This window comes from Bipolaris maydis (assembly GCF_028858645.1).
Source record: "Bipolaris maydis strain C4 unplaced genomic scaffold PSV08scaffold_3, whole genome shotgun sequence".
Lineage (NCBI taxonomy): Eukaryota > Fungi > Ascomycota > Dothideomycetes > Pleosporales > Pleosporaceae > Bipolaris > Bipolaris maydis.
Window position 1 is genome coordinate 528,270 of NW_027093859.1, and position 24,144 is coordinate 552,413.

General features: G+C 52.1%; 9 protein-coding genes across 9 annotated transcripts; 4 read left to right on the plus strand and 5 right to left on the minus strand.

Moving 5' to 3' along the window:
- Nucleotides 1-1,524: 1,524 nt before the first annotated feature.
- Nucleotides 1,525-2,965, minus strand: PSV08DRAFT_399562 (uncharacterized protein). The gene is made up of 2 exons (XM_066093578.1): nucleotides 2,568-2,965; nucleotides 1,525-2,377 (listed from the first exon to the last, which is right to left on the minus strand). The coding sequence occupies exons 1-2, from the start codon at nucleotides 2,816-2,818 to the stop codon at nucleotides 1,975-1,977; spliced, it is 654 nt and encodes a 217-aa protein (XP_065949534.1). The 5' UTR covers nucleotides 2,819-2,965; the 3' UTR covers nucleotides 1,525-1,974.
- A 287-nt stretch (nucleotides 2,966-3,252) lies between these two features.
- PSV08DRAFT_217329 (uncharacterized protein) lies at nucleotides 3,253-4,521 on the minus strand. Its single transcript, XM_014221296.2, has 2 exons — nucleotides 3,604-4,521; nucleotides 3,253-3,554 (listed from the first exon to the last, which is right to left on the minus strand). Exons 1-2 carry the CDS (start codon nucleotides 4,478-4,480, stop codon nucleotides 3,454-3,456), a joined length of 978 nt encoding a protein of 325 aa, XP_014076771.1. The 5' UTR covers nucleotides 4,481-4,521; the 3' UTR covers nucleotides 3,253-3,453.
- A 231-nt stretch (nucleotides 4,522-4,752) lies between these two features.
- Nucleotides 4,753-10,342, plus strand: PSV08DRAFT_407792 (aconitase family-domain-containing protein; the record flags this gene model as incomplete). Its single annotated transcript, XM_014221297.1, has 14 exons — nucleotides 4,753-5,037; nucleotides 5,090-5,245; nucleotides 5,416-5,437; nucleotides 5,496-5,548; nucleotides 5,599-5,763; nucleotides 5,812-6,020; nucleotides 6,068-6,680; nucleotides 6,730-6,749; nucleotides 7,394-7,439; nucleotides 7,568-7,972; nucleotides 8,036-8,416; nucleotides 8,466-8,542; nucleotides 8,592-9,084; nucleotides 9,185-10,342. 14 exons carry the CDS (start codon nucleotides 4,753-4,755, stop codon nucleotides 10,217-10,219), a joined length of 3,960 nt encoding a protein of 1,319 aa, XP_014076772.1. The 3' UTR covers nucleotides 10,220-10,342.
- Nucleotides 10,343-10,661: 319 nt separating this feature from the next.
- Nucleotides 10,662-11,899, plus strand: PSV08DRAFT_385786 (mitochondrial resolvase Ydc2; the record flags this gene model as incomplete). The annotated part of the gene is made up of 1 exon (XM_014221298.2): nucleotides 10,662-11,899. Exon 1 carries the CDS (start codon nucleotides 10,694-10,696, stop codon nucleotides 11,897-11,899), a length of 1,206 nt encoding a protein of 401 aa, XP_014076773.1. The 5' UTR covers nucleotides 10,662-10,693.
- An 893-nt stretch (nucleotides 11,900-12,792) lies between these two features.
- PSV08DRAFT_359729 (uncharacterized protein) lies at nucleotides 12,793-13,382 on the minus strand (the record flags this gene model as incomplete). The annotated part of the gene is made up of 2 exons (XM_014221299.1): nucleotides 12,793-12,911; nucleotides 13,001-13,382. 2 exons carry the CDS (start codon nucleotides 13,380-13,382, stop codon nucleotides 12,793-12,795), a joined length of 501 nt encoding a protein of 166 aa, XP_014076774.1.
- Nucleotides 13,383-14,632: 1,250 nt separating this feature from the next.
- On the minus strand, nucleotides 14,633-15,556 carry PSV08DRAFT_348324 (uncharacterized protein; the record flags this gene model as incomplete). The annotated part of the gene is made up of 1 exon (XM_014221300.1): nucleotides 14,633-15,556. One exon carries the CDS (start codon nucleotides 15,554-15,556, stop codon nucleotides 14,633-14,635), a length of 924 nt encoding a protein of 307 aa, XP_014076775.1.
- Nucleotides 15,557-16,351: 795 nt separating this feature from the next.
- On the plus strand, nucleotides 16,352-17,988 carry PSV08DRAFT_196598 (PQ loop repeat-domain-containing protein). The gene is made up of 3 exons (XM_014221301.2): nucleotides 16,352-16,555; nucleotides 16,782-17,462; nucleotides 17,529-17,988. The coding sequence occupies exons 1-3, from the start codon at nucleotides 16,454-16,456 to the stop codon at nucleotides 17,676-17,678; spliced, it is 933 nt and encodes a 310-aa protein (XP_014076776.2). The 5' UTR covers nucleotides 16,352-16,453; the 3' UTR covers nucleotides 17,679-17,988.
- PSV08DRAFT_196601 (asparagine synthase) lies at nucleotides 17,780-22,712 on the minus strand. Its single transcript, XM_066092004.1, has 14 exons — nucleotides 22,278-22,712; nucleotides 22,156-22,226; nucleotides 22,065-22,087; nucleotides 21,951-22,009; nucleotides 21,772-21,887; nucleotides 21,176-21,716; nucleotides 20,266-20,269; nucleotides 20,193-20,243; nucleotides 20,113-20,138; nucleotides 20,030-20,056; nucleotides 19,944-19,979; nucleotides 19,740-19,888; nucleotides 18,302-19,689; nucleotides 17,780-18,246 (listed from the first exon to the last, which is right to left on the minus strand). Exons 1-14 carry the CDS (start codon nucleotides 22,315-22,317, stop codon nucleotides 18,204-18,206), a joined length of 2,574 nt encoding a protein of 857 aa, XP_065949535.1. The 5' UTR covers nucleotides 22,318-22,712; the 3' UTR covers nucleotides 17,780-18,203.
- Nucleotides 22,713-22,926: 214 nt separating this feature from the next.
- Nucleotides 22,927-24,133, plus strand: PSV08DRAFT_273293 (ubiquitin-related domain-containing protein). The gene has a single exon (XM_014221304.2). It carries the CDS (start codon nucleotides 22,994-22,996, stop codon nucleotides 23,933-23,935), a length of 942 nt encoding a protein of 313 aa, XP_014076779.1. The 5' UTR covers nucleotides 22,927-22,993; the 3' UTR covers nucleotides 23,936-24,133.
- The last annotated feature ends 11 nt before the right edge of the window (nucleotides 24,134-24,144 follow it).

Genomic DNA, 24,144 nt, shown 5'->3' on the forward strand with positions numbered 1-24,144 from the left:
CCAGCCAGCCCAGGCCAGCACCGCTGCGGCCTGGCCACCTCTGCCGTTTGACATGTCCACGAACGGCAATGGTCTTCCTATTGGCTGCAAAAGCCCACACTGGTCCGGAGATGCACCTCGCTCAATTTCCATTTCCATTTCTATTTCTGTTTCTATTTCCATGTGAAATACGTACACTACATACGGCATCCGGAGTCAGCGGCACCTGGGCACCACATCAACGGCAATTCCAATATCGAAACTCGAATCGATCCTCTATCTCAAGGTGGGCTGTGATCATGCCTGTACATCGATATACCGTGATATCCGGAAAGGCCTTGCTCGACAGCGGAATGTCACTAGTGATTGCTGATTGGGCATTGTACATATCTGGAGAAAGATGGAGCAAAAAAGCTTGCCTCGCAACAAATATGGACCACACCGCATGCGCATAACGAACATCTCCACTTGTCTTGTGTGGGGCGGAAGCGGAAACAATATTCCACTCGAACATTGCTTGCTGCAAATAATTCAGATCTGCCGATACTCATCTAATGGCGAACAGGATCCCACATGACACAATCCTTGCAGATTGCTGGCCAAATCGGTTACTAAATGCTCGTGATTTTGAAGCAACAAGAACAAGCGCGCAGAGTCAACGGCTATCCCGATCCCCACGAAATTGCGTGCGGCCGCCGGCCACCCGTCGCAGGGTCTTCGATCCAGAGCAGAAGTGGGCCTAATCCACTCATCGCTTGTAGGTCCGTAGAGCCGCGGTAACTTTCTATTAGTCGAGGTAGAGTCCACAGCGGACATGGAGCCACACGAATCTGGCTGCCTGAAGCAAAGTAAAAAAACCAAGTTAAAAGGCTCTAGACCATGTTCATCATTCCTAAGCAGAGGCCCCACGCAGCATGTTCCATTCGCAACAGCGCCCGCCTTCGAGACGGGGATGGTAGCTACACCCAAGCATTGCTGAGATATCTACACTCATCTTTTCGTATACAAAAACAAAAGGCCCTTTTGAGAACCAAGCCCCAAAAAGATCGGTGTGCATAGCCGAAGTGTGGCAAACTGCTGCACAATCAGCCACATTGGCATTGCTTGTCTCGACTTTACGTGTCTGCGAAGCGTAGGTGCACGACATGCATGCGGGCGCTGGCCTGTCAGGTCGCGTGCTCACCTACCTATACAAGCAAGTACTACGTTGCAGGGATCTGGAGATTTCTACATACGACATGGTGCATATGCAGCTGCCACCACACAGCCGGAACGGACATCGTTCCACTGGCGAGGCCGAGGCCGCCCACGTGGGTGCTCTGAATGGTGTGAATTTGATTTCAGACACTGGCAAGTTACGGCACTTTGCATTGCTCGCGTTTTAAACTGCACATTTGATACTGTGCCGATGGATTTCGATCGACTCACAGCTGAGGCTGGCGGGACTCGCTTGACGCTGAAGGATGCGCTTGGTTCTGGATTGTCATTGTCGTATGACATGGACACTGAACTATTACAACGCCACAACGGACACTCTTATTCCTTAGGCTAACAAGGCAGTTGAATGTTCAACTACCGGTAAGGGTGAACTTCCAACTAGCAACATGCCCAATATTTGCCTAGGTTGACATTGAGTATCAATTGCAGTCCTACGTGCATATGCGCGCAGAAACACTTGATGCAACGCACAATGTACAATGTACATACACCTCTAACTTGCATGCCGCGTCTCTCTGTCCCGTGTACCATCTCCGTTATCTATCTCTTGGCCCAAAAGCAAGAAACCGAATCTATATACCTGGTCTTATCTTTGGTCTCTACCCTCCACTCCTCCCCTCACACGTTGGTACTTCGCCATGCACCCAAGAAAAAGGCGCAGTGAAGACAGCATCCAGCACCCAAAACATGCTTGCGATAACAATGCAAGCCACAAAGATGCGCTGGCACATTACGGCTGCCAAAGAAAAAAGTTGGTCAGCAGGATATTGGAGTCAATCAAGCCATCATAACCCAAATCTTGACACCCTCACCGCCCTCTTTCTTCTTCCCATCGCTCCCCACTTTACCCTGCCCGAACGTATGCTCCGCCAACACCTCCATTCCAAAGTGTTTATACACATCCCTACCCTTCTCCGACGTCGCCTCCAGCACAACCGGCCAGCCCTTCTCCTTTGCCATCTTGAGTACCGGTCTCATCACATCGCTAACTTTGTGATTGCGACTCTTGTCGTTGGAGGGGTGCTCGCGGTAGTTTCCCAGCAAGGAGAGGTGCAGCATGTGCGTTGCGCTTGGTGGTAGATGTTGTTTCTTTGTCCTGTGCGCGACAAGGTTGAGTTCGATGACGGCGGCTGGGTAGTGCGGGGAGATGATGGGTTCGTCTGTTATGGCTTCGAGACGCCTGTTCATGTATACATATTAGTCTTTTTCCATCCCACCATCATCCCAATCTATTTTTTTTTAAAGTTGAATTCGTCCCTTTCTTTCTTTACGTGATTTGGAAGGGGAATAAAAGGAAAAAAAGAATTGTTGTGGAAAGTGTGTGTGTGTGTGGGGGGGGGGGGGGGGAATGTGGAGGGTTTACTACGTACCATACACTCGAGATGCCACTCCCTGCAACTGTAATACATCGCGCCCCACCTGCTACCATCCCCGGAATCACTTCTGCGAAGATTTCCCGGTTGTATTCATAACTAAGTTCTGTTTCGCCTCTCTTGGCTAGGTCCTCAACGAGCACGTAGCGCTGGAAGGGATCGTCTTTAAAGGTTTCGCCTATTATATCTACGGCATGGTCGAGTGGTTCTTCGATTAGGCCGGCGGGGATGGGGATTTCGCTTCCCATCTTTTTCTTCAAATCCGCTTGAGTATATCGGTTCTCTTATAGATAAGAAAAAGAGGGATGTTTCTTCTTCCTTTCTTACTAAGGAAAAAATGTATCGAGATTGGGGAAATATGCCAAGTAAATGGGTATTAAGAACTCTGGGCGACTGGGACTATGAAGATGACTGGTCTGAAAGTATATGTAAGAACACGAACGAGTTAGTCATGCCTGAGTTGGTCGGGCCGAAAGAAGAGTGTCTTTTGTTTGTAAGCACCGGCTGGGCGTTTTTGCGCTTGTTAACTTGAGGGGTGTTACAGCGTTAGCTGCTTGCGTAGCCGTTTCCGCCATAGACATCTATCACCCATTCGGCTGTTAGTGTTTCACGTGGTGAAGTGTCGACCGCAACCGGGGGTAAGCCAAAATCCAGTATTCGGCATCTGTTTCAGGTACGTGTTGCGGCTTTTAACGGTGACAGCCGATCGCTACTGGTCACTCATATTGAAGACGATTGATTTTTTGGTCTTGAAATACATGAAGCAATGTCACAGCCTACCTCCCTTATAGAGTACTGACTCTGGAGAAACACCATACTATACACATGATATGCAACACCCCCATATGTTGGCCCTGAACAGACTTGACCACTTTTTTAATGCTTAACCTGGGGGAAGAAGGCTGTTGTCGACGACATCTTGTGCTTCCATCTCTTCGACTTCTGCGCTATTGTGGAGAGGAGAGCGGGGTAGAGCCATTAGACCTATTCCAACGTCAGTGTTAATTCTTCAGTAAAGTCTCGAGCTACGTACCAGTTCTCGCCGATTCGAGAATACCAAATGGTGCAATCAGCTTCATGTATGAGTCAATCCTGGTGGGCTTTGCCGAAACCTCTACTATGCAGTTGTTGGTACTAATGTCAAGCACTTTTCCACCAAACTGATGAGTCATGAAGGTGATGGCGCGTAGATGCTCGTGCTTGTGTCGAAGCGCCTGGCTGATGGGCAGGTTTGTGGGGTGGTAGTCCTTCCTCAGCGACTCACGAGCAGCCTCGTGTGCCGCAGCGTTGCGCTCATCCTCTGACATGTTCTCGGTTTCATGATGATGCGTCTCGGGCGGTTGTGCCATTTCGCGGTGGTGTGCAAGGAGTTCCTCAAAGTACTCGGGGCCGAGAATCGAGACCTTTGCGAGAAGCAGCTCGCGCTGAACGAGGGGTGACTCGGTGTAGTCGAGCACAGCCCAGACGGGGACTAGGTCCTCCAATTGGCGGCGGGCCTGTTCTATAACCCCATCCTGTCCTTGGAGCACAATTGTCATGCGCGAGAGATCATCGACTTCGGTGTTGCAGACGACCAGACTGTCAATGTTGAAGCCACGGGCGGCCAAGATACCGGATACACGGGATAGCACACCGGGCTCGTTCTGGACCAGGCAATTGAGGATGTGGCTCTTTGGCGGGGCTTGTGATGGAAGCGGTGTCTCGTAGAGGATATTGCTGACGGCAGCGGGTGCTGACCATGCTGGAGGGCGGTCTTCGGTTGGGAGCGGCGCGATGCGGCGGTGGAGGGCCTTGTAGGCGAGTGCCTGTGTGGATGAGGAGCTGGACGCCCTCTGTTGCAGGCGGAGGGTGCCGGCGCATTGCCTGCTGAGGAGGCTGCGCAGCGGCAGTACTGCGCGCCGAGAGGCCATTGTGGGATGAATACGTGTGTATACGTAGCAGAGCAGAGTATGTAGAAGCGAGGGAGCCGTACAAAGTCAAATACAGCGCCGGTCCCAAGGCCCGGCCGATGGTCGGAGGAGGCACCAACGGGCAGGTGCAGCCGCGGCACGCTAAGTAAGCGAGCAGCAGCTGCGCCCAGGCGACAAGCGAACAGTGATTGACTGGTGCGTCCATCTTGACCTTTGACTTCGACATCGACCCTCGCCGCACGTCTACCTTGCCTCCAAGCGCCCACCGCACCATGTCTGAAGAACGCCGTCCGCGATCCCGCTTTGATAGCGACGAGCCGGAGCGTCCGGCACGTTCGCGCTTCGACACTGACCGCCGCTCTAGGTCTCCGTCGCGACGAGAGTCCGAGTCGCATCGCGCTCGTAGCCCTATTTCTCGTGAAGGCACAGACAGCCCTGCCTCGGCCAGCTTCAAGAACAAGGCGGCTGCGGCTGCGGCTGCGGCGGCTGCGAGGATCAACGCGCAGATTCAGGCGAAGAAGGGCATCCAGCACGTTGATGTGCCGCCAATTCGCTCTGTATGTCACCCGCCAAACCTCTTTACCAAAGCCCACCACTAACCGTGCCCAGGCGCCCACTCCTCCAGTCGCCAAGTCGCCCGCATCCAACTCTGCTGCGGCCATCAGCAACGAGACGTACCAGCAGGATGGTGACTACATCAAGGACATTGAAATCAATGATCTCCGTAATCGTTATACACTGACCAAAGGAGCCACACAAAAGAGGGTAAATAACTGTTTTTGCTGTTCACTGATCGATTAGGATCATGTCTTTGCTCTGTCATGAGAGCCGGACTCTGTTTGCGCATCTCTCTGCATGGAGAGTCAGAGCTTACTTGATCTTCTAGCGCGTCCCAAACCCCGTTTATCAGATGCTAACCTCCGTGTGATATATAGATCAAAGACGAGACTGGCGCCGGTACGCATGCCCCGACTACACCTGCTGATTTTTTAGAATTCCTGCTTATACATGCAAGATGTCACCACTCGTGGAGAATATTATCCCGACAAGAACATGGCCACTGCTGCTGTAAGTTGATGTTTCTAGTCCCAGCATGCAAATACTGACCAATGTCGCAGAACCCCCCGCTCTATCTCCGCATTACTAGCACTTCCAAGGAGGGCCTCGAAAAGGCTGTAGCAATGATTGAAGAGATGAAGAAGGAAGATCTCCCTAACTTAGTTGACGAACGTCGTTTCCGCCGTCGCGAGCCCGAGAACTTTGAACGTGACGAGTATGGTCGGGTATGTCTGTCTGTCCACTAGGGCAAAAATGTCGCTAACTAGGAACAGCGCAAGTGGCCCGAAGAGAAGATCTCCGTAGGTCTGGAGCCTATTAGTGGCTTTAATTTGCGAGCACAGGTTGTCGGTCGCGGTGGCGACAATGTCAAGTTTATCCAACAGGAGACAGGCTGCAAGGTGCAAATCAAGGGTCGCGGTTCTGGTTTCATGGAGCCCAACTCCGGCCAAGAGAGCGATGAGCCCATGTACCTCCACATTGCGTAGGTGCCATCTTGCTGTCATATATATATGTGCTGACAAGACGTAGCGGACCCCGCCCTGAAGGCGTAGCCCAAGCGAAGCAGCTTTGCGAAGAGCTGCTCGACAAGGTAAAGACAGACTACCATGCTTTCAAGGACCGCCCTGCGTCAGCTCGATATGGTGACCGCGACGGTTACTCGGGTGGCCGACCAGGATACGGCGACCGCGGCGATCGTGGCGACCGTGGCAGAAGCGAAAGCTATGGTTATGGAGGCGCTGGTGGCTATGGCGGCTATGGCGGGCATGGTGGGCAAGGAGGCCACAATGGCTATGGTGCCCTCGAGAGCCACATGTCACCAGCTGCCGCAACGCCAACTGCAGACGCGAACAACCAGGCCTTTGACGCGAATGCTGCCCAAGCATGGATTGCATACTACCAGCAAAACCCTGATCAAGACCCCTATGTCCAATATGGTGGTTACCAAGCATATCTTACCATGCAGCAGCAGCAGTATGCGGCTTACTATGCTCAGGCCGGTTATGGACAAACTCAGTCGCCTGCTCCAGGGGCCAGTGCCGCTGCACCACCTCCACCACCACCTTCCGAGCCTGCATCGGCTGGCTATAGTGCTCCCCCGCCACCACCTCCGCCTGCTGCTTCGCCTTCAAACTACGGCGCGGTACGTATATATTGTGAGCACAAGATGGTCTCAGCTGACGTGCCATTAGGTCCCTCCACCGCCCGGCTTGTAAGTGTCAAGCAACGACTATGATTGAGCACTTACGACAGCCTCTCATCTTGACTTGATTGATTGAGCACAGTTCGAACAAACTCTCCTGTAATGATTTGCAGCATGTCTGGTGGCGTTAGAAATAATACCTGTCGCTTCGGCGAGCTTGCTTGGTTGCTGTTGAGCCACGTCTCTGCTGGCGGTCGGGTATAGTATTAGTCTGTCCGAATGGACTTAGTACTCCCATTAGGATACCAATGTTAGTGTTTTCTTAAAAGTGCTTGACACTGTGACAAATCTGTGAACGCAATTTACGTACGAGAATTCATGAGGCAGCAATTGATGCTATTTCTCTGTAAGCAGCATTCTCTGTAAGCAGCATTCTCTGAGTCTCATAGACACTAGAATCGATCTGACGACTAAATTCGCAATCTTTCAAGTCCGCTGCTCTCTGGGCACATCTTTTTTTGTGATGACGTCCACATGCTTTGTGATTGGATAGAGGCTGTAGGGGTTCTCCACACGAGAGGCGTTAACGTTCGCGTCCCTGACCCTAGTAACCCCGGTACGTGCAGACTTGCGGAGCGATGTCGCTGGAGATAATTTGTGCGAATGTGCACCTGTCCTTCCCCATTGTGCTGACGCCACCAGACAAGCCTCAGGATGCGGTCGCAAATAATCTGTGCCGGTCAGGCGGCCAAGTACAGGGTGAGTCTATCATCTCCTAGAGAAAAATATACAGAATCCGGCAAAAGTACAGCACTTGAACAGTCATACTTGAGCATCTACAGTGAAAATCAGCCAATGTACATGACAGAACACTGACAGCGTCCAAGCCTCACCTACTCTCCTCGCTTCGTCAATCCGCCCTACAACCTCGAAGATGTCTAGCTACGACTCATGACCTGCCCAAGGCTCGCAATGTTGACATTGCCTCGCGCACCCCACCATATGCCAAACTACTCTCTCGCCTGGAGGAAGTACGACGCGTGCTTGGCTCCTCACGCCAATTGACCTTGGCTGAAAAGATATTGTATTCGCATCTCGAGAACCCCGAGGAGTCGCTCTTGAGCAACACAAATGGCGGGAGAGATATCAGAGGCCAGGCAAACTTGAAGTTGAAGCCCGACCGTGTGGCAATGCAGGACGCTAGTGCACAGATGGCTCTGCTGCAGTTCATGAGCTGTGGACTTCCGACAACGGCGGTCCCAGCAAGTATACATTGCGACCATCTTATTGTCGTAAGTATCATTTTGTCCTTTTGCCTTGATCGTAGAACCTTGATACTGATACACTGCCGATAGGGCGAAAAAGGTGCCGAAGCCGATCTTCCACAATCTATTGCGGGAAATAGCGAGATTTTCGATTTTTTGGAGTCGGCGGCAAAGAAATATGGAATCGAGTTTTGGCCACCGGGTGCCGGTATCATCCACCAAACCGTGCTGGAAAACTACAGTGCACCAGGTGTAATGATTCTGGGAACTGACAGCCACTCCCCGAATGCTGGCGGGCTTGGCTCCATTACCATTGGTGTGGGCGGTGCAGACGCAGTAGATGCTCTAGTAGATGCGCCATGGGAGCTCAAGGCACCCAAAGTCCTGGGCGTCAAGCTCACTGGAGAGCTCAGTGGATGGGCTTCTCCAAAGGACGTGATTCTGAACTTGGCTGGTCAGCTCACAGTCCGGGTATGTGGCATCGAGGGTTGTGTAGTGATTCATGCTAATAAATTCACAGGGTGGTACTGGCTACATTATTGAATACTTTGGCCCTGGAGTACAGTCTTTGAGCTGCACTGGTATGGCTACTATCTGGTGAGAGCATAGTTCCCTAATGTTTCGGAATTGTGACTAACAAGAATAGCAACATGGGTGCTGAAGTCGGCGCAACTACATCGCTCTTCCCCTTCTCTCCAGCACATGTTCCTTACCTACAGGCCACACATCGTGGATCCATTGCTGAAGCAGCTACCAAGATCTCTCAATCGCCAATGCACCAAAACCTCTTGCGATCCGACCCAGATGCCGTCTATGACAAGGTTATTGAAATCAACCTCTCAGAGCTGGAACCCCATATCAACGGACCCTTCACCCCCGACCTATCAACACCTCTCTCCAAGTTCAAAACCGTAGTGGAAGAAAAGGGATGGCCAAAGACATTTGGTGCAGGTCTCATTGGCAGCTGCACAAACAGTTCTTACCAGGATATGACCCGTTCAGAAGAGATTGTGAAGCAGGCGTCAGCTGCGGGCCTCAAGCCGAAGGCTGACTTCTTCATCACACCAGGCAGTGAACAAATCCGAGCAACATTGGACCGAGACAACACTCTATCTACTTTTACTTCGGCAGGAGGTACTGTTCTGGCGAACGCTTGCGGGTGAGTTATCTCAACACCTTTCTGTAAAAAAAAAAAGGAATTCGCAATACTGACATACTCAATGACCCTGCATTGGTCAGTGGAAGCGCACAGACGAGGTCAAGAAGGGAGAGTCCAATGCTATCTTCACATCTTACAACCGCAACTTTCCCGGTCGTAATGACGGCAACCGTGCGACAATGAACTTCCTCGCATCCCCTGAACTCATTACTGCCATGGCATACTCTGGTTCCACAACCTTCAACCCCATGACCGACAGCATCCCCACGCCATCTGGTGAGCCTTTCAAGTTTGCGCCACCAAAGGGCTCTGATCTGCCTTCTGAGGGATTCGCAGATGGTAACCCCGATTTTATGCCCACACCAGGTGTACCTGACCCGAACGTCGAGGTCGTTGTATCGCCTACCTCTAGCCGTCTGGCACTGCTCGACCCCTTCCCAGCATTCCCTGACTCTGATTTTACAGGGCTTCGCGTCCTCTACAAAGTCAAGGGACAGTGTACAACAGACACCATCTCTGCAGCAGGCCCATGGCTCAAGTACAAGGGCCATCTGCCCAACATTTCTGAGAACACACTGATCGGTGCAGTCAATGCGGAAACAGACGAAGTCAATGTTGCTTATGACGTGGATGGTAAGAAATCTGGTATTCCCGAGTTGGCAAAGAGGTGGCGCGACCAAGGTATTGAATGGCTCGTCGTGGCAGAGCACAACTACGGTGAAGGCTCTGCACGTGAGCACGCTGCTCTGCAGCCGCGTTACCTAGGAGGACGCATCATCCTCGCCAAGTCTTTTGCCCGAATCCACGAGACCAACCTCAAGAAGCAAGGTATCGTACCTCTGACATTCGCAAACGAGGCCGACTACGACGCCTTTGCGGCTTGCGACCAAGTTGCCACAAGGGGGCTGTTGGATGTATTGAGGAGTGGTGGCAAGGGAGAAGTTGAGTTGGTTCTCAAGAAGCAGGATGGCAGCGAGAAGGTGGTTAAGACCAAGCATACGCTCTCGCAAGACCAGTGTGGCTTCATCCTTGCTGGCAGCGCGCTCAACCTTTTGGCGAGGAAGGGAAGAGAGATGAAGGAAGAAATTACTAGGAGTGCCGAATTGACTGACTAGAAGTCAGTTGACTGGATAGAGACAACAACGACGATTAAAATCTAAAAAGGAAACGGCGCATGGCGCTGGTGGTGTATAGTTCCCGGGTATTTTAGCAATCAATGGCAATCCAGACGTGTATTGAATAGCTGCTTCATGATTTGTGGTTTCCTCATTGCTATCTTGGATTCTCGAGGAGTTTTACTGTAAAACCTAGAACTTGAATGATTTCACCGACTTCCCCGAAAAGGCCCACTAGTAATGCCGGGTCACGTGGGGAGGTGTATCAGCTTCAGATGTCTCACCTCGTGTTTCCTTCCTAGATCAATCAACACGCCATGAGAGACTTGTTAACCACCACATGAGCCAATTGTGGGGCCACAATCAAAATGCTCTATAAAATCAGTTAGTATCGTATGGCAATGCGCCGCCGCTGAAGTCATTGAGAAGAACTTTTGTCGGCAATCAGGATTCTTCGTTGAAGATTTCGCTACAATGGCAACGAAACCACGTGCCATAACGGTAAAGGGACTGCAGTCACTCCTTGTACGCATCGGTTTAGCATCGTCAGGAACCAAGGCAATCCTCGAGGGACGCTTTCGGCACAACTTCACCAAACCCCGTCTCTTTGCTCGTCATCCAGAATGGGAAGCCTCGCGGCCTACAGACCAAAAACTCCGCATTATGAGCATCGACATGGGTATCAAGAATCTAGCTTTCTGCGAGGCTGAAGTCTCATACCCGGTGAAAGATGGTCTGAATGCGAAGATGGATATCTTGAGGTGGGAAAGGGTGGATCTTGCTTCTACAAGACATCAAGGCGCAACCGAAAGCAGCCAACCAGACACGACCAGACTGAATGACGCGGAAGCGGGCGCAAATGAAGAAGTGGATCCTTATTCCCTGGATACTTTGTCTAAAACTGCGTACAAGCTTATCAAGGAAACGATACTATCTGGGTCTCCGGATGTCATCTTGATCGAAAAGCAGAGGTGGCGATCAGGTGGTGGTAGCGCGGTACAGCAGTGGACGCTTCGCGTGAACACATTGGAAGGCATGCTATGGGCCGTGCTGGAAACAATACAGAATGAGACAGACGCTACCCAGACAAACAAGGAAAAGAAGAATCTATACGACGTTTTTGCCGTAGATCCAAAGCGCGTAGGACACTACTGGCTTGGACAAAATGACCAGCGTCTTGCCACGGACGAAGCTACTTCCTCACCCGCAAAAGACATTCAAAACGAAGCGGAAGACCAGCCCACACTCAGCCGCTCCAAAGCCGAAAAGAAGGCTAAAATCTCTCTCCTGCGCTCCTGGCTCACTGCATCTCCACCCTCGACCTCACCCACAGTCACCAAATCAACACCCCCAATCTCCTTTGTAATCAGCAATCACGCACAGCCGGCCTACCGCGCCCTCTGCTTCCCCCGCCGCAAGAAGCAGAATAGCGAGTTCAAGGATGCAGAGAGCGTAATCGGCGATATCTCCGGATCCGAAATGAAGAAGCTGGACGATGTCACTGATTGCTTTCTCCAAGCTGCGGCTTGGGTGAGCTGGGAGTCGAATCGCCAGCAGCTATGCGATATTTGGAGGAGGAACGTGAGACGGGATGGCAGTTTGATGGATGAGAATGAAGTGGATTTGAGTGAATTGAATAATGATCGGTTGCTGGAGATGTGGGACGAGGTTGAAGGGTAATGGAGGTTAATGGGTTAATGGGGGTTAATGGGGGGAAGGGTTGCGTTGTCACTATTCCTCTTTTGCTCTTGTTTATTGTACTGGTAGCAGGGCTGCTGCACAAAGGACAAATTCAATACAACTTTTCCCTCTCTTGATTTGAAGGCGACAAAAAATAAAAGTAGTAGGCCGACAAAGCTGGCTCTGAATACAAAGGTTCCCATAGTTGATAGTGTCAAGCACTTGTACTACCCGCAACCCACAAGATTGCCCCGCTTTCCGCTCCTCACAACAATGACGTGTCTAGCCCCTTGCACGCAGCCCCGCCATCCTCAACCATGGCACCGAAAACTTCCAACTTCGCAGTCGCAAATCGTTTACGTCCAAATTTTATCCCTTGATACATCAGATGGATAATTTCAAAATTTTCACAGATGTTCACAAAACTTGTTTTCAGCAAGTCTCGGTGGCGCAATGGTAGCGCGTTGGACTTCTATTTCTAAGCTCTGTAAATTTGCTTTATCCGGTTATCCAAAGGCTGCGGGTTCGAGCCCCGCCCGAGATGCTTTTTGCTTTTGTTTTTGGTCCTTTGCTTTTTGCGCCGCCTACCTTCTCTGCATAGTATCTTGGTGATGCTATCAGCAGGATGGGCGACTGGTGATTTTTTTAACATTGAGAGAGAGGGCGTATAGGATAATAGAATGGAACAATATTTATTTGCTTGTATTGGATATAAATATGTGCGTGTATGTATATATGTTTATGATGAGTGGGAATCAAAATACTTCAAGTCCTTGTAGGAACACCAAACGCTAGATACTCATGTACCTTCAAACCCCCAAATACACCCACCCTCTTTCCTCGATCTCTCTCACACACACACTCTCTCTCCCTTTTATTTTTTTCGTCCTCTCTCAACCCTCACAAATCAGATCAAACTCCGGGAAATCGGGATCGGGTCCAATATTCGTACTCGCAACCGCAGACGTGAAATCCTTGACTTTGGCATTCTTTTGCGCATCGAGGCATTTATCTGTATTTTTTTTCAAACGTTGTTAGCCCTAGTTTTAAAAGGAAGAGAAAGAGAGAGAGAGAGAGAAACAAAAAGAGGAAAATACTAACTCTTCTGCTCATCACAATCATTCACCTTCAACCCACCCTCTTTCCCGCCACCACCGCCATTCCGATTTGCCTCGCGACTACAACCCTGAAACTGGTCGTCACAACTCCTCTGCGCTGCAGTGTCGAAATCGGGAAATGTGCTTCCCTCGACTTCAAAGGGGCGGTCTTCTTTCCCGGAGTTGGTGATCGGGGGTGCGGGCGTGTTGCCGAGTTTGCCGTCAAAGGTCTGGAGGTTGGAGAGTTGGCGCAGAAAGAGGGTGTGTCGCGGTATTAGGGACATGTCGGCTGTGGAGGAGAGGAGAGGGGGTTGGGGCGAGGCGTGTGAGAGGGCGGGAAGGGCGAGATGGAGGAGGGTTAGGAGGGCGGAGGGGAGGAGGAGCATGGTTGTGGTTGTGGGTGGATTGTATTATAGTCGTGAAGAGTGTCGGTTGGTCGTGGTGGAGGTTGGGTATAAGCTATCGAGATTGTATTCGGTCCAGACAAGTATTATGATTATCGACCGTTATACGTCCTCTCCCCGGTGTAATGTTTCCAGGCGGTATGGTATCGTGGAATTCTTTCAAAAGATCGTCCCGGTATAATATCCAGCCCAGGCCCCAACTGTCCAGCAGTCTCTTTTCAGTCGCACCAAGGAAAATCGACAGGTTAAACGAGAGAAAGAAAGAAAACAACGAAACAAAGAGAAACCTGAAAAATGGGCAACAAGACTCAGTCTGTGTTTCCAAAACAGGTTCGAGTCCACCTCTTTCTCATCCACAAAGTGATACCTACGACGTAGCGTCCGACTAAGCGCGTTGCGCGTGGGCGGGGCACTCATACTTATTTACTAGCTGTTTGCTAGGTTGTTCCAAAGGGCGAGGCAAGTGGCTGCGCGATGACAGCCTTATTCCGTCTTGTTGTAATGCGAGCAGGGGAAACGGCGTGTCGCCGATGCACGCTGCGACGGTGCTGAAACGCCATCACACGACCATTTGGTGTGACACATCCGGGAACCCGCAAAGGATTTAAGTGGAGATTAGGCTATAGGGGAATGGGAAAACAAACAAAAAACGCATCAACATATCGACGTAATCCAACACGGGACAAGGAAGCCATGGTCAAGGTATATGTAATTACATTCGCTATTGTGGGGGTATGATGATATAATAAACAGTCGCATAGAACTCGCACGCTCCATTACAAACTTTTCTTGAAACCAGCATAGAATGCAAGTGCAGACAATGCAAACAGAAGGAATTGAGTAGACAAAAGAGTTTTGCAACGTCTTTTGGTGTGATGTTTGTTGTTAGTATATACTACCCATTGGTGATGACTGCACACACTGAGCTCAAGTAGCTCGTCCGTCTCTTAATGACATTCTACACTATCAACTCCAAGGCGGTGGTAACCCTGCCCGAAAAAAAGGAATTAAAAAAAGAAAAAAGGCTGCGTAGTCAGGGATGATCGTGGCTGGCTGCATAACGTCAAAGGAATAAAAGTTATTAAAACCGCCATAGTATTGTATGTACAAGCCAGTATATGGCTCAGTACTCGAGATGGCATCCGATTCAGATAAACCCCGCAAATAGTCGTTGGTATCGTGATGGGCTGTGGTGGTAGGACCGTGTGTTCTTTTTCAAGGCTGCACTTGGCTTAGAAGTTGGCCGCTGCGTTGGGCCGTCCTCCGGGGCTAGAGTACTGGTCCATGTTGGATCCGTAGGGAGTGGACCCTGGGCTGTTCTGCGGCTTGTCACCAAGGGCTGCGCCCGTACCGGCCATGAGGTCATCGTCATCTGCCTGGACACGTGCTTGGCGCTTCTTCATGCGCCAAAAGACAAGGGCAATGCCACCGAGGAGCAGAGCACCTCCGACACCTCCAACGACACCACCAATAATCTTCTTGTCGGAGTCGCTGATGCCTCCGTCACTGCCTTGATTGTTGCCCTGCTGTTCTGTGGGAGCTTCGGTAAAGGTGACTTGTCCCGTGGTGGCGACAGAGGTGCTGGTGCCAGTCGAGACCTGCGTGATTTGCTGGTCGCCGCTCATTGTGACAATGGTGGTGGTGAACTCGCGCAGGGTGGTAGAAAGGAGATCCGAGGTCCTAGTGATAGGTGCGGTCCTAACGGTAGATGGTGAGGAAGTGACGGCAGGTCCGTTTCCAGTCGTGCGTCCTATCGAGGTAGGGCCATTATTGTTGTTGCTGTTGTTGTTGTTGTTGCCGCCATCGCCCCTGGTGGGAGTGGGTGTGGGTGTGTTTGCGGGGACGTCGTTTGAGGTCTGTGGTGGTGGAGAAGGGTTGTTGTTATTGTTGTTGTCGCTGGACGGCTGTGGCTGGGGTGTTGGAGATGCGACCGGTGGCGGTGTTGAGACTGGAGGCTGCGAAGACGGCGATGGCGCAGGCGGTGACGAGGCAGGAGCAGCTGGCGACGAGGCGGCGCCAGTACCCTCAGCTTCTTGTCGCTTGCCGTGGCGCAGATAGTGGTTGACGCCGTCAATGTGCAGGTCCTCGAGGGTAAAAGCCGAGGAAACCGTGGCGAGGGCGAGAAGGGCGCCGGAAAACCACGTCTTTGGTAGCATGTTTGGCGGTTTCGCAGATCAGGACAACGGGAGCGAGCGGATGGGGTGTCAAGACAGCGTGCTTTAATGGCGAGAGTGACGCGTCCCACAGAGGGTGTCTGAGATTTGTAAGTGTTAAAAAGGGAGCCACGGACGGATCAAGGACGACTAGGTACGCGAGCAGAGCGTGTGTGCCTGGAGGGCGGTGTAAGTGGGTACAGGGCCTGGGCTGAACGAGGGAGGGCCGAGAGGGCAATAAGGAGATGAAGGAGCGTGTGGAGGGGATGACGGGTAACGGGTATGCGTCGGGGCGGTGGTGGTGGGAGGGTGGGTGATTAAGCACTACTGTGCTGGGTGCCGGGGTCGGGGTGGGCAGCAAGTGGAGAGAGGGTGGGCAGCCAATTTTAGCTTCAGCCGCGCCAGACCCTGCCTTGGCCTGCCTCTGCCGCAACCACAGCGCCTCACTATGAAAATTTGCTGGGCCCCCAGCCAGCCTGCATCTCGTCCCTGTGAGAGGCAGGAGATAAGCAGCAGAAAAAAAACACAAGCAAAAAGACGTGCAGCCGGGACGGCTGCTGCTATAAAGACAAAAAGGCCGCCTGCTGCCAGACCGCAGACACTGCTGCACCATCGCCAGCCTCTGTTGCTCACCCAGTCACCGGTTCCGCATTTGCCCATTGGCCCGCCGGCGGAACCCGCCCTTGTAGCAAAGCGCAGTGTGTCCGTCTGGTCGTGCGTCATCCTGCCTGGCTAGCATTTTGCAGTCAAGCAAGCCCCCGGCCTGCCGTCGCGAAGATCCTTTGCAGAGTAGTAGCAAAAAGTCGTGGCCGCCAATAACTCGAGCCTCGTCCGTTGTTTCCGCTTTGTTCGTTGTCGCAGCCCGCCCCGTACAGACACTCCGCCGCCCAACCGTCGACGATGCTCGCTGCCGCCATGTCACACAGCCTGTCGCTGACGCCTCACGAGGCCCTCTCGGGTGTCTTCGGCTCAATCTCGCTGGCCTCGTGGATCTTTCTCCTGGTACGTACCAACTTGTTCGCGGTCGAGACCCATCCCCTAACCCCCCTTTCCACGCATGGTGACTTGGGCGTTGTGTGATTGTTGCACGTCGCGTGGCCATGTTGCAGCTGGCCATGTGACTGCCGCAACTGCCTGCGTGCATATATCCACTGTGCTACTATGAATAGAAAGCCGCCCACGCGACCCAATCCATGCATCCATGGATACTGACATGCTCGCCCATTAGGTCCCCCAGCTGCTCGAAAACTACAAGTCGGGCTCTGCAGATGGCATCTCGCTCGCCTTCCTCATCGTCTGGTTCATTGGCGATGTCACCAACCTCGCCGGTGCCCTCTGGGCCGGTCTCGTCCCCACCGTCATCGCCCTCGCAGTCTACTTTTGCTTCGCCGACCTGGTCCTCATCTCGCAATGCCTCTACTACAACATGAAGAACTCGCGTCGCGAGCGCAAGTCGTCCACCCGCTCCACCGATAGCGTCCAGGCGCCTCTGCTCGGCCGCCGCGACAGCAGCAACATTGGCCTCCCAGGTAGCCACAGGCGCGACTCGGCCGCCAGCCGTAGACGCCGCGCCAGCTCCCTGCCCACCATCCCCGACGTCACGACCGCCTCGTCGAGCGAATGGCTCAAGAACGCCCTGAGCATCTTTGGAGTTTGTGCCGTTGGTGCTGCGGGCTGGGCCATTGCCTGGCAGATTGGCGTCTGGGTGCCCCAGCCCACACACGACGACGCAGGCAATGCCTCTGACAGTCCTCTCGGTGCTCAAATCCTCGGCTATGCCAGTGCAGTCTGCTACCTTGGCGCCCGTATCCCCCAGATCATCAAGAACCAGCGTGAAAAATCGTGCGAGGGTCTGTCGCTGCTCTTCTTCATGTTGAGCTTGCTAGGCAATGCTACCTATGGTGCAGGAGTACGTTACCCTTTTGGCCTCATTTCTCTATACACATTTGCGACTAACCACTAACCTCTTCAACAGATCATCTTCCACTCGCAGGAAAAACAATACATCCTCACCAACCTCCCCTGGCTCATCGGCTCCCTCGGCACAATGGTCGAAGACGTAACCATCTTCATCCAATTCCGTGTCTTTGGAACCGGCGAATCCTCATCTGCCCTCGATGCCTAGACTACTCTTCCAGATTTACCACTTGTCATATCTCTCCTTTCTTTTTCCATCTCCATCATTTGCTCATTGCATACAAAAGTTCTTCGTATACTTCCCATGCTTTCAGTTAGCAACCATGGTCGTTTTGTGTCTCTTGCACGATACCCGATTGAGATAAACGCAGCAAAAGAAATCTTGAACAAAAAATTCTTGGGCGCTTGGGTGTTTGTGGACCTAGAAGAGAAGTGGGGGGAAAAAGTTTATTTTTTGTTGTATAATAGTAGTAGAGGAGAAAAAAGAGTGTGGATAAGAGACTTCATCTCACATGTTTAAAAAGATATTCAAAAACCACTCTTTTCACATATATCATCATCAAATTCAAAAGAGCCTATTGCGTACACCCAATCGTTGTATATTGGTATACGTTTCGCCCTCAGTCCAAGCAGTCTATCAGTCCCCCTTAACCCAAGAATGAAGAACAGGAAGACCAAAAAACCCCGATATCAAACCTACCCTTCTACAACGTACACACCTTCTTCTCTTCATCTACTGCGCATTCTCATACTTTTGCTCATGCACACCAATAGCACTACACAACATTAGTCCAGCTTCCAAAAAAAAGGGGAACAAGGGCACTATCTTACCGTCCAGAAGGATCCGTCTGGTTACTCCACGTGGGCGTCCAGCGCATCACCGTATCGGCACAGTAGCTAGGAAAGTGCTCATCAAACATGCAACGGTACCAGTACGCCTCCTTGCTATCCGGGATATCGCTGCCCCACTCAGGCTTGGGGTTCTTCATCATCTCGTCTGTCACATGGAGCTCTGCGTTGTCCTTGAGCGCGTCGATCCAACCGTAGCCAACACCGTCGGAAAACTGCTCTTTTTGGCGCCACAGAATCTTGTCAGGAAGGTATGGCGCCGTCTCTGGTTCGTCGGTTGTGTCAAAGGCTTTGCGGAGAATGTACTTTTCGATTCGGCCCGCTTTGCGGTCAATCATCTTGTCTGCGGGGTCAATGTTCATGGCTGTGTTGAGGAAGTCCTTGTCTAGGAAGGGGACGCGGGCTTCGACACCCCAGGCAGATGTCGACTTGTTGGCGCGCAGGCAGTCGGCGAGATGGAGGTTCTTGACTCGGCGGACACATTCCTGGTGGAAAGCCGCCTTGTCGGGTGCGTTGTGGAAGTATAGGTAGCCGCCAAAGATCTCGTCACTGCCTTCTCCTGAAAGCACCATCTTGACACCCATGGCCTTGATCTTTCGGCTCAGCAGGAACATGGGGGTTGAGGCTCGGATCGTCGTCACGTCAAATGTCTCCAAGTGGTAAATGACATCGGTAAGCGCATTGAGACCATCCTCAATGGTAAAGGTGAAAGTATGGTGTTTTGTTCCCAGAAAGTTTGCCACTTCTTGTGCTGCAATGGCATCGGGGGCGTTGGGCAGACCAATTGAGAACGAGTTGAGTTGTCCCAGGAGGAGATCTGTCTGAAGCTCGTTGGAGTCATCGATTCCCACAAGCTGGCTCTGCTCATCGCTCGCCTTTGCACCAGACGTCGCTGCCTTTTGCCTTATCGCCTCGTTCAACCGCAGAGTCTCGCGCTGTGCTATCGATGCCACAAGACTCGAGTCAAGACCACCAGACAGGAGCACACCGAATGGCACTTCCGCCATCATGCGTTTCCGCACTGCCCGCTCAAACGATTGTCTCAGCTCCTTGTAATCTACTGGTGTGGTGGGAATGTTCTCGGGCTCGACAAGCCACTTGGGGTCGTGATAGCGCGTAAGCGAGTCCGTCTTGGAGTCGTAGACGTGGCCAGGAGGGAATGAAATGATGTTGTCGCATACGGGGTGCAGACACTTGAGCTCAGAAGCAAAGTATACCGCGCCCGGTGTTGTGCTCGACCTGCCCATGTAAAAGGTAGTGACACCAATGGGGTCGCGTGCTGCAATTACACGGTTTTGGGTCTTGTCGTGAAGCACCCAGGAGAACATGCCGTCCAGCTTTCGAGGCGCATCGATGTCATGCTCGAGGTACTGGCATATGTCAGTATTGTCGCCCTTATTCGTGGAGTCTCTAGCCCTACCAACGGAATGATGACCTCACAATCCGAATGTGTCTTGAAGTTGTATGGCTTCTTGAGGGACTTGCGGAGGATACGGTGGTTGTAAATCTCGCCATTGACGGCTAGAGAGACGGTTTCATCGTCATTGACGAGCGGTTGGGCTCCGGTGTCTACTCGTGTAAGCCTTGACTACAATTGTTTGTTTTTGACCGTATGACTGCGTACCAACACCAACAATACTCAAACGCTCGTGAACCAAAACTGCCAGCTGTCAGAATTGCCCAATGACCAAATCATTCCGTAGTTCTTACTAGTGTCGTTCGCTACCCAGTTGCCACCTGCAAAATTTCAGTTATCGTGTTCTCTGGCGCATACAGAAGACGTGGTCACTGACTCCAATCGGGTCCCCGATGTCGGACACTGCGCGCAACCAGTCAATTCATCACTCTCAATTCCAAGCAGGTGCAAACTTACGCCTTGCCCATTTTCAGGGCCGTCGGCTTGAACTTTTGGACATCGGGGTGTCTGTGTAGAAAAAGTTAGTAACGTATCTATAGCACAAGTGAAGTGAAAGATGGGTGCAGAGTGAATTTGGCATACCTATAGCAAGCGAAAATACCACACATGTTTGCAAATATGAGGAAGGAAAGAGAATGTGGGAGTCAGAAGGGAGGAAAAGACGGCTTTATCGCAGTCGAAAAGCTATTGTCAAACCACTGGAGTCATATTAGCCCTCCGGCGGACGGAGCCCCACCATGGCCGCCAACCCGCGCTCACTACACGTCTGCTCGCAGCATGGCGGTGTCCACTATCTATCGCAGGCATGCAAGGACATAGCGTCTGGCGATACCGCGGCAAACCGGTGGAGTGTGATATTGCTCGGTCTAGGATGGGCCTTGCATGACGTTCCTACGCCACCCCACACTGGAGAATCATCCCTCATCTATTGGCTCGTGCCCCCCCATGAGTCGAACAATTGTCCAGAAAAAGTACTGCTACTACGCGTGAGATCACCACATGTATCTTCTTCATTCGCTTGTCTTTCCACAATCTCACTTGAAGACTGTCTTCACAATATGCAAGTCCGAGCGTGTATAAACATTAAGGTGTCAAACAATTTTGGCGCGCTACAACTCCAGATGGTCTACTTGTTGATACATGAATGCCTTCCACGCAGATATGCTCGTGCGTCCCTAGCAGATGCCACTCTGTATGCGTAACCAACAAGAAGCCTAGGTCAAAGCAAAAATAGCTCCCGAGAACACAAAGCAATGAACCGTCCTCTCGTCCAGCCCCACCCAATACCACCGCCGCCCTACTGCTTCTTGCCTCTTGTAGAAAGTTACTGCGCAATCCCACGCCTTGCCCACTGAACGCAAAATCCCTTATTGACTGCTCTACTGCTGCCGAAAAAGGTGTTTAGAAAAGGAAATAAGCCAAGAGGAAGCTGATAAGACAAAGAAGCGCGGTGATTTGAACGGGGACGCCTCCAGCGGGAGCTTGTCGTACTTCGGTAGCCGTTGAGACTTGTGACTTTGAGTCTTGTGCAGAACCTGTCTTGCGCTGGCGGAGACCGGTCGCGTCGCTAACCTGTTGTGTCAATCGTGCAATCTGCGCCTTGGCCTCGGCAAGTTGAGCCTCTAGGTCACCGGAAGAGGGGATAGCGTTCGAGACACTCGCAGCAGCTGAGTTGAGAGCAACCTGAGTACTACCACCTGTTGCAGGGTTATGTGTCTCGTTCCTGATCTCTCCCAAGTTCTTGCTACCAGCCGGGCGATCTTGTGGGACGGAAACCGGTCCAGATGCGTCAGACACACCACCACGCTGAGGGGTGAAGGCTTCCTGAGAAGGCGATGGGGATGGAACCAAAGAGTCGCGGCTAGCAGAGTTGGTCTTTGCGGGTGTTACACTCAGGCCACCTTCGTCAGGGGCGAGGAACAGGACCCTAATCTTCTTCTCCTGGATGGAAGACTTGGACGTCTGTTCAATATGCGACCACTATAGCAAGCCGTTAGCCCCGTTCTATCCTTTGACCCAAATATAATATGCATACCAAAGATCCGACGTTGGCAAACTCTTTATCGGCGGTGATGAGAACCGACTGTACGAGAAACTTGTCGCGACACTTCGCATCTGGCGGTGGGTCTTCCTTCATGGCCTGGAGGAGAACTAAGCGCATTTGTTAGCTGCTGCAATGTGTCTACAAGTTGCGCGCGCTTAAGGTATGCATACTCTGAACTTCAACCTCCTTTCCAGGCTCAATACGCCCGCTGTTTGGCCTGACGCAATATCTATAGTTCCATCGTCAGTTGTTGTGGGGCAAAGAAGGGGTCGCAGGCGCCGTACTGCTTGGGAGCCGTAGTTTTGACCTTGCACGTGTTAGCTGCGCGTCCAGTATAAAGCTACAAAATAGCAGGGGAAAAGCAAAGTGGCCTACCTTGAAGGCAACAGGGTCAGAATGCGGGTTCTTCAAGCGGAGCGTCTGCGACACTTCATGCTGGAAGGGTCCTGGCGGGTTTAGTATTGCTGCATGCGTTCAATTCCACTGACAGAGCTTACGCTTGAAACCAAGCTCTACGGGATCGAGCTCGACAGACATGGCGGTGCGTATGCGAGTGGTGAGGGCGTGGCGGGTGGTTGCGTGGTGTTGGTAATCAAGCACGGGTGCTCAGTTACAGCGTCCGTTCGCGGTCGACCTCGGGAATGATAGGCGGGTCGTGTGCTCGTGTAATTGTGGGTTTAATTAGTCGACAGACAAACGCGCTGGCACAGAATGTCTGTATCGGGTGTCGTTGGTGGTTGCGGGTGGCAGAGTGAGGTCAGGAAGAAGGAGACGATGACGTTGCTTCAGGGCTGCCGTGGAGGCAGTCGCGCCAGTGACGCTTTTGGCTCAGGAAGCGCTTTAGTGGCCTCGACAGCTAACTGCCCGACTACCGGTATTCACACAATCTAGGCTGCGGCGGGGATTACTGTACATACGCTTTTGAAGTGAAAGTGAAGATAGTCGGTATTGCTTATTCAAGGTATTTGTCCAGCAGATCAACGGTCCACCTTCTCCAAGGTTCCGTTCCATTCCCCGCTACCGCCTGCACCATGTACGTTATATAGCACCGCCCCAGTGGAGCCCTCTATTACCAATACCACAACAAGTTCAACCCGCCCTACTCATCAACTGACAAGCCAAGCTTTGCAATAGACATACGTGTGCCTTTCTCAACAGACAATTGTCCAAAGCGCTTCACTCACCCGATTCGAACTACAACGCCACAACCACCATGGCCTCATCCGACCTAGATACTCTCGTCGATATGGGCTTTGATCGCGAGCGTGCCGAGCTCGCAGTCAAGGTGTCCGGAGGCCTTCAGTCCGCCATCGACTGGCTCGAGACCAACCAGGACAAGTCCATTGATGAGATCAAGCAAGCGCAAGCCAGCTCTGCTGCCGGAGCTTCAGATGAACCCCCAGCCCTCCAGCCCGGAGAAGAAGCAAAATCACTCGTCTGCGATGAGTGCGGCAAAAAGTTCCGATCAGTCAACCAGGCTCAATTCCACGGCGAAAAGACAGGCCATGAGCAGTTCAGCGAGTCGACTGAAGAAATTGCGCCCCTCACAGAAGAAGAAAAGAAGCAGCGGCTACAGGAGCTGCGGGAGAAGCTGGCGGCGAAGCGCGCAAAGATGTCAGAGCAGGATAAGGAGGACCAGAGGAGAAACGAGCAGATCCGCATGAAGGCCACAAAGGAGTCGCAAGACATCAGGGAGGAGTTACAAAAGAAGGAGCGTCTGAAGGAGGCTGCTGCTAAGCGTGCAGAGAAGAAGGCAGATGAGGAGGCAAGGAAGCGCGTGCTAGCAAAACTCGAGGCAGACAAACAGGAACGTAAGCGTAAGGCTGAGGAAGAAAAGGCAAAGCGTGCCGGTCAGGCTCTCCCTGCTCCAGCCGCACAAGCTCCTCTTGCGACATCTTCTGGTCCTTCAACAAGCAAGCCTGCAAGTGCATATACTGAGGCTCGGTTGGCGCTCCAGACACCAAGTGGAAGGGTTATGAAGACGTTCCCCGTAGAGACGACGCTCTTCGAGGTAGCACATGCGCTGGAACAGGACGGCTTGAGTGTTAACACATTTACCACTAACTTCCCCAAGAAGACGTACGACAAGACTGACTTTGGCATGACGCTCAAGGAGGCTGGCATGGTACCGAGCGCGGCCTTGATTGTCGGATAAGTTTCGACGGCAATCGAGAGGGACTCCGCGATTCTCTGAGATTGATGTAGCGATGGTTCTGTACAAGAAGGCACGGGAAAGATGACGTTGGTGATGCGAGATTCATGGTAGATAACCCTGGAGAATGAAGTATCGAGTAGGTTTGATCAGATAGCCTGTAGCGGAACGGCCAGCAAAAATACTGATGAGTTATGAATGACGAGAATGTG